The 11908-nt window shown below is 44.1% G+C and overlaps 1 protein-coding gene across 1 annotated transcript; it reads left to right on the top strand.

Moving 5' to 3' along the window:
* The first annotated feature begins 1072 nt into the window (after positions 1-1072).
* On the top strand, positions 1073-11717 carry LOC109646012 (tumor necrosis factor ligand superfamily member 10-like). The gene is made up of 6 exons (XM_069512450.1): positions 1073-1292; positions 2106-2231; positions 7919-7964; positions 8087-8203; positions 9095-9339; positions 10075-11717. Exons 1-6 carry the CDS (start codon positions 1185-1187, stop codon positions 10282-10284), a joined length of 852 nt encoding a protein of 283 aa, XP_069368551.1. The 5' UTR covers positions 1073-1184; the 3' UTR covers positions 10285-11717.
* Positions 11718-11908: the final 191 nt, after the last annotated feature.

The following is an 11908-nucleotide window of genomic DNA, read 5'->3' as shown; positions in this document are numbered from 1 at the left end:
ATTTTACATTACTAATAAATTCATGATTTTCTTCTATGACCTTTTTTCTCTTAAATGTATAAAACTACATTTCAATCATTCATAAGATATTGTCCTCCTCATTATCGTCGTATTGTCCCACACTGGATTTTCACAAACAATCAAACCTCTGATTCCTCCTTTGACATTTGGTTTTCATTTTCAACGATGTCAAAGAAATTAAAGTCAGAGGAGAAGAGCTGAAGCAGAGGCTGTGAGTTCAATTAAGTTAAGACTCTTTTCTCATCACTGTCTGATGTAAAACCTTCTGAGGACCAACTCTGTGAGACAATGTGGAAACTCCTGCAGCAGGAATCCTTCACCAGGCCTTCTCCGACCTCGAGGGACAAAGGGACAACATGTCTGGACAACAAGCTCCTAAGGAATCCAGCGTCATCCGAGAGGATCCACATCTCCTGCCACTTGTAGATATTCACAGACGATATATTCAGGCAGGAGTTTTCTGCTTTTTAATCCCTCTGTGTCCTCGGGGGCATATTTTCCTTCACACCTCACCTCTGACAGAAAACCTGATGGATGCTCGAGATATGATGATACGAGAGGTGAAGAGATTTGGAGCCAAAACAGATAAAACGGTGAAAAAGAATGTGTGGAACATCAGAACTTCTTTTATTCTTTCATTTACACAGCCTGCCCTCTTGGCTACATGTGGCTGTGGCACAGAAGTCAGACAGGACTTTGAAGAAAGGCTTAGTTTTATGTTTTCCCCCCTTGAAGGAGTCTTAACTTCTGGAGGTTAAATCAGTGAGAAGGTCAACTTCAGCGACTTCAACATAAAAATCATGTCCGTGTTCAAACTCAGCTGCAGCTTTAGGAGCTGATCTCTGGTGGAAAAGGTGTTTTTGTCAGAGCAGCGCTGATCTGAGCTCAGATATGAGACTCACAATAAACTATAGAAAGTTATCAGTGTTTTCTCAGCGCACAAATGAAACAATAATCTCTCCAGGAGAAATTCAAAGAGGGAAAAGGCTCTCGTTCTTCAGGTCGGCTCCTCCTCCTCCTCCTCCTCCTCCTCCTCCTCCTGGGCGCAGGGGACGGGGAGGGTAGAAGTGAAGGAGCCAGCTCTCTGCCATTGTTCTTGTTCTGGAGGTCTGGGGACGGAACGGGACGGCGCTGGTCGGGAAACCGGACGGCGCTCTGTCGTTATGACGGGCTCCGGTCCGAAGCTCGGGGTGCTGCTGCTGCTCGCGGTCCTGCTGCAGACTGTGGTCGTCACCATCACCGTGCTGCACTTCACCACGGCGCTCAACGCGGTAAGAAACAGTCCGGGGTTTCAGGAGCGAGGAGCCGGGGACGCGCGAAAGGCTTTTACGCACCGCGGCGCAGCGCAGTGCGCACCACGGGGCGGGCGCAGGCGCACGAAACTCAGACTTACTGACCCCGAGCACTTTGCTGTGATCACCACAGACTTATTACTTTATTATCAGCGCTGACAGTTCTGGAGAAGAGTGGGTTTTATACGCACTGCGGCGTCTGGGGCTGCTGCTGCTGCACAAACCGTAGAGGCCACACTCAGAACTTGTTCTCACTTTAAAACGAGTCGGCAGACACTTTGTCTTTTTCTCTGAATTTGTAATCACAAGAGAAAAACAGAGAATAAAGAAGTAAAGAGCTCCAGAGTGATTATCTCTCTCTCTCTCTCTCTCTCTGTGGGTGTGTGTGTGTGTGGGTGTGTGTTGAACTCACTCTGCTTGTTCTGCTGAGGTCCTCTGGTCACCTGGATTCAGTCCAACACAACTCTCAGTCTGTGTTTACAGAAATTAATCATTAATCCCGAGGAGATGAAGCAGCAATAAATGGAGAAGTGAAACCTAAACAGACACAAAGCAAAGAAACAGGGAAACAAGCCAGCAAATGATCTGGACTCAGGTTTCTATTAAAGTCTAAGACGCAGATTATGACAGAATAAAACGTGATTTATTATTATTTTTTCTTCTTCGGTCGTCCTGTGAAAAATTGGGAATTTTCAATCACGTTAGTTTACGGTGAGTTTTACCTCCACGAGGCCTCAGGGAGCTTGAACGAGACCTTTGGCGTAATTGCTCTTTGGCCTTTTCTCTCTGCAGATGAAGGAGACGTTCGCCAGGAGCAGCGTTTCCTGTCTGACGGGCGCTGACCTGCAGAGCATCACGGTCGTTCGAGGGGATCCGTGTTGGCAGGTCACTCAGCAGCTTCACTTGCTCATCGAGAAGGTAACGAGGAACGACAGAGTGAACCCCACTGACCTCTGAACGACCCCACGTCACCTCTAGCACCTCAGGCCCTAACTCAGGCTGCACCGAGGGGCGGGCAGGTTGATTTAGAGGGTCTGGCACCAGTCAGTCCCTGAGGACATAAGAATCACACTAGAAAAGCAATAAAAAGACATTTAGCAGGTAAAGGACCGAGAAGAGGTTCCGCGTTTCAGGCTGCAGGGAACAATAGTGTCTGATTTAAACGAGCCGACACTTTTGGCAGAACTCAGGTATTCAGGAAACTTGTTCCACAGGTGAGCGGAACAGAAAATAGAAGCTGCTCCGCTGTGTTTGGTTTTGATTCGGGGAACTCGAACAAACAAAAGTATTTTAAAGGATTTCAGAGTTTGTCCTCTGACACACAGGAAGCCGGTGCAGTGATTTAAGAAGCGGTGTAGTGTGGGTGGTGTTGGTGCGGCCTGTGGATGAGCTGCAGCTGTCGGCCTTATCTTTTTTTTTTTTAATTTCTTTTTTTTTGCCACGACCTGTGAAGACAAGTCGGCTGAAAAGAAAAAGGGCCGGAGCAGGTTTCTGAGTGTTTGTCTTTGCTGCGTTTTTTTTTTCCATCCACTTCATTTATTAGTTTTTCATAACAACAAATACAGAAAAAGAAACGAATGAAAACCTGCACAAAACATGGACGTTAACATAAAACACAGAGTTCAAACTCTCCTGAAATCCTCTTTACGCCCGCGCACAGTCAATCTTATCTTTTTATGATTTCAGTGATTACAGTTCACTTCTGATCCAGTTTTAACTCAGGTCTAAAATAGTCGACGGTGTTAAAATGAGCCTCAGGAAAATGTTTGAGGAAGAGAAAATCGCCCAACTCTTCTGATAAGAGTCTGAACAAGAGGCTTGAAACATCACAGGCAAATAAATCTTTGATCAGGAGCTCCAGGTTCGCTCGTTCGCTCGTTCTCTAAGGTTTTGTTGGTCCAGCGTCGGCCGATAGATGTTTTACTGGATGTGCGTGTTTACCCCATTTTTAGGGAAATGATCAGCCGCACTTCGGAGGCACAAAATGGCTGAAGGGGGATTTGGATTTACGGGTATTTTCCGTGTCTTCGATCGAGTTTTAAAAACCTGAGCGTCAGAAGCTGAATGTACGAGCAAGTGTTGAAGAACAAGAGAAACCGGTGGATGAATAAATGAGACAAAATGTCCAGAATGTTGATTAACAAAAGAAAAGATGGGACAGGGGGACCTCAGGGGCCAATCAGCTTTCAGCTGGGGCCAGTGCCCCCCCTGGCCCCGCCCTTTGATTCACCCCCGGCCAGAAACAACAATGTGTGGTTAGCAGCTAAAGTTAGCATCACTGCACCACCTTACCGCCGCTCACAGACGTGAGCGTCGAACATTGTGACTGGGACCTAATCGTTATCTGGTATTTGGCGGATCCTTGACTTTAACGCCACCTACTGGCCCGGCCCGGTTTGTGTGGAAGAAGATTTTTTGGGCAAACGGAACAGAAAAGATAATTTCAAGTCGAGAGAGGCAGCCATGGTGGTTTGGTGTATTTCTTGTACGTTGTACTTCTCGCTGTGCTTTAACGAGGACGATGGTTTTCTGATTGTCGTCAGGAGGTCGTTAGAATTTAGATTCCAGGAGAAATGGAACCAGGGTTTTTATTTTTTTGATCCGTAGTTTTTTGTATCGTGGATTCAAGTTGAGCCAAAACCAATAATGTGAGTGTTTCTGTTGAAGCTGCAGAAAAAGAGTGTGACCTGTTCGTATCAGTATTTGTTGATGAGTTTGAATGACTCAGAGATTATTTGGCCAGCTGCACAGTTTTCTCTCTCCGCCTGCTCTGAATCATAAACTCCCCCACCCACTGGAGTTTAGAGACATTACTTACCCCCCCCCCCCCAACCCCACCCCCACGCTTCAGCTGCAACAGCCAACAAAGAAAATCATGAAGCAACTTTATTTTCAGATATTTCATACTTTCATTCACACCTGGGAGTTTCCTATTCCTGATTTCATTGAAGGTCTGTTACCATGACGTCGTTGCAGAGCCGTTTCTTATGAAACGTGCTCTAATAGCTCGAGCACCTCAGCGGATGTTTTTACCGTACATGGAGAGCCCGGTTTTTGTGACTGTGCACCTGCAGCCTGGAATAACACGCAGAACAAATCCAGCCTGATTTTTAACCATCAAACATTTACTCCCCAGCTGCTTCTTTCTTTATTAACGCGTTTCTAAATTGGATTTTTATCACCTCGGCAAGATGTTTATGTGTGTGTCTGTTATTCAGCAGGATTACACAATCCTACCGAACACATTTCCACGAAACCTGGTGGAAGGATGTGGGTAAAGCCCGGGGCCAGATCCAGGAATTGTTTTTCATTTTCACTCATTTCTCAGAGAAGAATTCATGGATCCTGATCAAACATGTTTGGAGGACTGATATATATCTGAACTAAAAGGAGGTGTAGGTCTGCATCAAAATGAAAAGAGTCTGACTCGTCCCACAAAGTGTCGTGAAAATCCGTCATGTAGTTTTTGCTCAACCTGTTTGTAATCAGACAAACGGAAGAGGGTGAAAACACGAAGGCCTGAAAAACCGCTTTGATTTGTTTGAGGTCTTCTTCCTCGTCACAAACCTGTCGCCTACATTACCCACAGTGCAGCTCAGACGCTGGGGTGTGGTGTTGAAGCCCGGAGCAGAGCCGGAGTCTGGGCGACTGTAAAACCCTTTTTTTTTCCTCGACACCAGTAAAAGACTGTGATGTGTGGAAAAAGGCCGACTTCCCCTTTAACCTCGTTTTCTGTCCTTTTTCTCTCGCTCCATAAAAACACTTCCTGTTTCCGTCTCGCAGTTGCATTTAGTGAGAGAGGTTAAGGAAATAAACATGGCTGTGCGGAGGGCAGATTGTTTTTCACACCGACAGGAGAAGTTCCTCCGAGCCTGATAACCGAACACCCGCGCTCGTGCTGCTGGGAAAAAGGCTCCGCGTTAGAGGATCATCGTAAATGTTCAGATGATATTTGTGGCTTTTTTTTTCTGATTTACTACGCGGGGTATGTGGCGATCGGGTGCCAGATGAGTTTTTACATTCCTGTCGGTGAATTTAAGGGTTTGAATTTCCTCTGAGGATCAGTCTGATGCTTTTCTTATTTTAAACAAATGTCCTAAAAGTCCAAAAACTATTAATATCACACCACTGTCCCTCACTGTCTCTCACTGTGTCTCACTGTCTCTCACTGTCTCTCACTGTGTCTCACTGTCCCTCACTGTGTCTCCCTGTCTCTCACTGTGTCTCACTGTGTCTCACTGCCTGATGAACACACTCGTCTGACCTCACCCCACACACACTTTGTCCCGCTGCCCTAAATACTCACAAGAGCAAAATGTGACTCAGTCCCTGTTTGGTGAAGAAGCACAGTTTCAAGCAGTTTCTGGAAAACAGTAAAAAAAAAAAAAACGAGACACGTGTGAGCTGTTTTTAAAAAATCTTCTCTCGGAACAAGCGGGTTCGGACTCGGACACGAGTCAAAAGTATCCAACACATTGTTCATTTTGCTCTTTTCATGTGATTTCTTGGCAACAAGTGAAATACAGACAATCGCCAGACTTAGACTCTAATGTCCCTTTAATGTTAAACACAAGTGTTTTAAATACCAGAGGACAGGGAGAGGCAACGCTGGGGACGAACGAGGACACTCAGGCCTCGTAGACACGATCCCACAGTCACCATTATCTTCATCATTAGCATCATTATCATCATTATCATCATCATTATTATTATCAGGGACTTCCTGTTCCTCAGATCTCAGCTCCGAACTGAAGCAGAGGAAGAAAAATGCTGAATGATCCAAATCTCTGAGTTCAGATGCACAATGAGCTCCTTCATAGCTCGATGTGATCCTGTAGTTTAATCAGCTGAGGAATGCACTCACCTGCACACACACACACACACACACACACACACACACACACACACACACACACACACACACACACACACACACACACACACACACACACACACACACACACACTTCTCCCTTTACTCCCGGGTTTCTTTCATATAGTTAGTTTTCGTTCTCTCTCTCTCTCTCTCTCTCCCTCTCTCTCTCCCTCTCTCTCCCTCCTCCTCCTCCTCTGACTTCGCTGCTTTCTGAAATAACACCACTCGGGTATTTTCTGACTCAGCTGCCTGATTAAATTTAGTTGGGAACATAAACATGATGCTCGGACATGTTGAGCCTGGACGTCAGTTTGTGCTTTTAACTCAGGACAAAGACTGTGATTTTTTCTTTTCTTTTTTTAACTCAACACATCTGTAGAGATGTATATTTATTCCGTGGATTTTATCGAGCGGAGTTATTGTGAAGTTCAACAACTGTGAAGCCAAAGTTAGTGTTAGAGTTTTCACCAGTCAGTCAATATCTTGAGTTTGAAACTGAAAAATATCAGAAATAAAATGTAGTTTTCTAAATTCAAACTCAAGAGTATTTAGTTTTTAAATTCTAGTGTAAATTCTGTTAGATTATTTTAGTCAAATCAGTTTATACATTTTAAAACACATGAAAAATACTAATTTAAATGACAGGAAATAAATACCAGAGATCATTTATTTATTTCTAAAATTCAAGAACCTGGATTTTAGGTCTTAGAAAGTCTTAAATATGTTAAAATATTCAGCACTAGAGCTTAAATATGTTTTACTAAATTTAAAGAGAAATGTTTTCATGACATCTGTAGTTTGTAATGTCTCTGTGTTGTACTTCTTTCTCCATGATAAAATAATAAAACTACAATACTCTTAGCTCGGCCTTGTGGATACTTTAGTAATTCTTTAGTACTCTTTAGTAACTTGAGTAATTCTGACTCGGATATTTCTGTATATCTGTTGTACTCGACGTGGATCTTTCATCCGCGTCCTCTAAAGCTTCTTGTCTCATTTAAAACCTCAGAGAAAACCGGTCGTTGCACTTCTCGTAGATTCTGGTTGACACCGACCATTGACCTCTCCAACCTCTGCTGGTGACCAGTGAGAACTGCAGCCACTTTATTCTTATCAACATGTGAAGTCGAGACAAACCTTCTTTTCTGTCTGATTCTTTCGGGACTCCTCACTTCTCCTCACTTCTCCTCACCAGGCTCTTTCCGTCTCCTCCCGTGTTTCTGGAAACAAAGTGAACTCACACAAACACGTGCGGAGAAAAAAACATCATCATCAGTTTGGCAGTGGCCACGTCGTCTGAAGCCAGTTAATTGGCTGAAGGAATGTAAAGTACGAGGAGGAGGGAAGAGGCTCGATTACCAGCGACGGATCTTGTGCTCGGCCTGAACGCGAAGGTTTTATTCAGCGCAGGAATCTTCAGCCATCCTGAAGTCTGCGGAATTTCAGGGGCAAAGTCCGACAGCGGCTGCTTGGCACGGACGTGGTTTTGAGCTGAAGACAAAAGGTTTTGTGTTTTTAAATTGAAACCTGGTATTCAGCCTCGTTCCTCTGGTATTCTGTGAAGTGTCCTGCTGTTCCCGTGTCTCTCTCGCTCAGTAAAGAAATTGTGTTTGAGTTTGTTTTTGTTTGAGATGCAGATTTACGGTGCGAGAGGCCGACCGTGGCTGGAAATGCATCCGAGCTGCGTTCGTGCATTCTTTAATAAATGGAATCCTCTGGTTTCTTTGCAGTCTCTGTCTCAGCGTTACCAGCGGCAGATTTCCTCGGCGGTAAGAGGTGAGACAGACAAACCGACCACTAACCAACCAAGAACATAAAAGTCTCTAATCACGAGCTTTCAGTGGTAAAGACGTTGTGTTCATGGGCCTTTTGTCATTTCTGTCCTTTGTCTAAATCAGATGAAGTGTCCCGGGTCCTGCCCTCACTTGTGATGGAGGACAGGGCTTCACCTCGCCCCAAAGTGGCGGCTCACGTCACCGGCAGCTTCGCGCCCAAACTGGAGGGAGAGGGCGGCGGTGAGTCGTTCGTAATGAACTTTTTCTAAATTGAATCCGTCTGCACAGAACTACAGTTACATGAGAATTAGTTTGGAATCATAACTAAAGTTAAACGGATTCCAAAGTAAAAGTCTGACGACAAACTCCAATTATTCACGATTGTAAACTGAATCGTCACGTCAGGACGTTTTTAAAGTTGAAGCAGATTTTCTTCAATAAGTTAGAAGAACTATGGAAGCTTGTTTCTGCCAGAAAGAAAAAAAGACAAATGATATAAATAAAAAATTATTCATTGATTTAAGTAAAGGTTTTATAATATTAATATGTTTTTTTTTCATTCTCAGTAATTGTAAATAAGTTATTTTAAATCTAGGGAAGCTTTTTTCTGCCTGAAAAATAATAAATACATATATTTATAGATTTAATAAATTAAACATTGCATAATGATTTAAATAAATACTTTATTTACTTCAATATTAATTAAGAATGTAGATTTATTATATTAAACATTTTTCCTGTGTTAAAAATGAAAGTAAGTTAATTTGTTAAATTGTTAGTAATTGTAAATATATGAGTACTAAAGTCGAGTTAAACTCATGTGCTTCTGATCGGATCGTTAAATAAACCAAACCTTTATAAACATTTTATATAAAGCGCTTTGCTTTAAAGTTCAAACTTTTAAAGCAGCATTTTTATTACCGCCCTAATTCTTTACATCTTTTCGTCTCATAATCTCGACCACAAGCGTCACTAATGTAACTTACATCAAACACATGTGTATTTTTATTATTATTAATAAAACTCATCTTTTCTCCTCTTGGCTGAAACGATCTTCCATTACAAACCGTCTCCTGCCGTGTTTTTCATTCATTTGATTCTCGACGTGTTTGTTTTCGTTTTCCGCTTCAGCTCCGGTCTCGGCGGGGCGTCGGGTTCAGGGCCAGAAGATCTCGTGGTGGGAGGGACAGAAGGGGCTGGCCTTCCTCCAGGACGTCCAGCTGGTGGACGGGGAGCTGGTGGTGCCGCAGCCCGGCCTCTACTACGTCTACGCCCAGACCTACTTCAGACACACACACTCGCTGGAGGAGGAGGGCGAGGACGGAGAGGAGGTGGAGGACAGAGGGAGGCCCCTGCTGCAGTACGTCTATAAGAAGGTGGGAATCCTCCTCTGAGTTCAACCCTCGTTTAACGAGTCGTTTTAATAACAGTTCCTTTCCGCTGAGAAAGATTTGATTAAATTACCTTTGACTTTCTGTGTGTGGGGACGCTGTGGTCGCGTGGAATGTGTTTTAACCACGACGCCCGAAGCCACATCTGCAAATTTATATTTAAACTTTTTAGGTTTTTTTTGTTGCTCTGAAAACCACAGAGTGAACCACCAATAAAAACACGTCCAGCAGAAACACACTGTTTCTCTGCTCGTAGCAACAACAAGTCGAAGGAAGTTAGAATGAAAGAGTTGAAGTAAAACCGTGATTTTAACTTTTAACAAACTGAGCGAGACTTGAGATGCTGGAAAGTTAAAGTTTGAACTTTGATGCTCGGGAGATTCTGCTTTTTAAAGGAATAAATTAAATTAGAGATTCGGAAAAAAAACATTTCACATTTTCTTCTGACAAAGTCGACCTCCGCACATTTTAAACCAGAACCGACAGCTCGAGGTTTTTAGCCATAAGTGACCTGAACGCTCGTATTTGAGCCGATACTTAATGATTTCATCTGATATTAACTAATCTTCGTGATTTCATAGATTTTTGTCTGTTTCATTTTTAAAGTTTCAAATATTACTCTATTCACGACCCGATCTCAGAGCCCATTAGCAATTTGACGCTGAATCAGCCTCTAACCACAATGCAACACTGCTCACTCACCTCCTGCTCTCTCGCCAGGTGAGCTCCTACCAGGTTCCCATCCTGCTGATGAAGACGAGTCGGACCTCCTGCTGGTCCCGGGGCTCCCAGTTCTCTCTGCACTCCGCCCACCAGGGGGGGCTGTTCCCGCTCACCGCCGGCGACCGCCTGTTCGTCACGGTGACGAACGCCTCTGCCGTGGACATGGACGAGAAGAGCAGCTTCTTCGGCGCTTTTCTCATCAGCTAGGATGACCAGCAGAGGGAGCTGTCGTCACGTTTGTGTTGATTCTAGACTCCTCCTCCTCCTGCTCCTCGCTCCTGAAGTGAAAAACTGACGCTAGAAGTCGCAGCTTTGTTCAGAATCTCAGCCCAACACTGGTTTTGTTGGTGAAGACTTAAGACGGACACGAGTTTAATTGTTGTGCAAATGTGTTGATTTTGAAATGTGTTGACGTGACCGACGGAGAAAGTTCTGCTGCACAAACTTTTCTTGGATTCGTCTGTGGACTCACGTAAAGTCACCGGTTCATCGCGTGCACCTACGTTTAATCTCCTGTGCTCTTCTAACGTCACTTGACATCATTTCGTGCGCGGCTCCGTCGGGTCCTGAGGCCGTGGTCTGCGTCTGTTCTATAACTCCTGCCGCAAGACGTTCTTCAATCCACAAAATCGCTTATCACTCTTTTTTCCTCGGTTCAAAGATGGATCGTCTTCGTTGTCCCAGGAGGGATCGACTTTACATGTCCATTTCTCACATGTACACATGCAAGCAATATGTGCCCAGTGGACATATGGTCGTATTTACGTGATCTTGAAGGACGTGTGTGCGAAGTGCAAAACCTCAGAACCCGAAGTTTCCTTGCTTTGCCAACGAGCAGCGTTGAAGCGATGCAGGAAAAGTTGAATGAATAATGAGTGTGAGGTGGTTTCACTTCAGCGTGACGTAAAAAACTTCATTAACTCACCTTTGGCAGCCTCTAGATTCTCCACAAGGGGGCACTGCTGCCACCTGGGATGGACACGCGCCACCTACGGGAGAGAAACGTCGCAGCAACAGTTGTGCGCTTTGTGTAAACGTAATCATTTGTTCTCAATTTCCCAACAAAGCTTCAGTGTTTTCCTCTCAGAAATGTTTGTGCGTAACCTTTCTCAGATGGTTGAGCGTTTAAATCAAAGACACGGCGAGGAGAGCGGCGCCTCGCGCTGACATCCGCACGGTGACATTAAAGAAGCATCTTCATCACCTCATCCCTCATGAGTTTGTAAAGTAAAATTCAAAACACTGCTGCTTGTGTTTTTGTTGGCAGCCGCATCACAGTCTCTGGCTCTGCTGTCAGTCCTCCAGCGTTGGCTCGTCCGCGGCGAGCGCTCTCCAACTGGTGCATTAAACGCTGCCTAATGGTTGGTATTCTCGGGCATTCATGTCACGTTGGATTAGATGCAGATGTGACCTGCAGACGTGGAAAACATCACTCACGTCGTCACGCAGCACAGTCGAAATATGGGCTGTCTCTCTTTTCTCACTGGAGCTCTGCTGACTCTGGAAACTGCAGCAGAGCCACCGATTCACAAAGAGAATCTCTGATTATAAAACTGAAATTGAGAATAAATAAAGATTAAACAAAACAAATTCAACCATATATATAAAACTTGAATTAAAAAATAAAACCTCGACTATTTTAAAGTAAAATACAAACATTAATCCACATTTTCTCTCCAATGTTCATAATGTAAAATTGTTTTTAATATCGATGCATCAAAACTATTGTTATCAACATATATATCGTTCGGGCTCTGGTCACAAGATTCACAGATTTGACATGAAGGCAGCGTTCACTGTAGCATTTCTGTAAATACAAGTTTCTCTCAGT

This window comes from Paralichthys olivaceus, chromosome 17 (genome assembly GCF_024713975.1).
Source record: "Paralichthys olivaceus isolate ysfri-2021 chromosome 17, ASM2471397v2, whole genome shotgun sequence".
Lineage (NCBI taxonomy): Eukaryota > Metazoa > Chordata > Actinopteri > Pleuronectiformes > Paralichthyidae > Paralichthys > Paralichthys olivaceus.
This window is presented reverse-complemented; position numbering and strand designations above follow the sequence as displayed.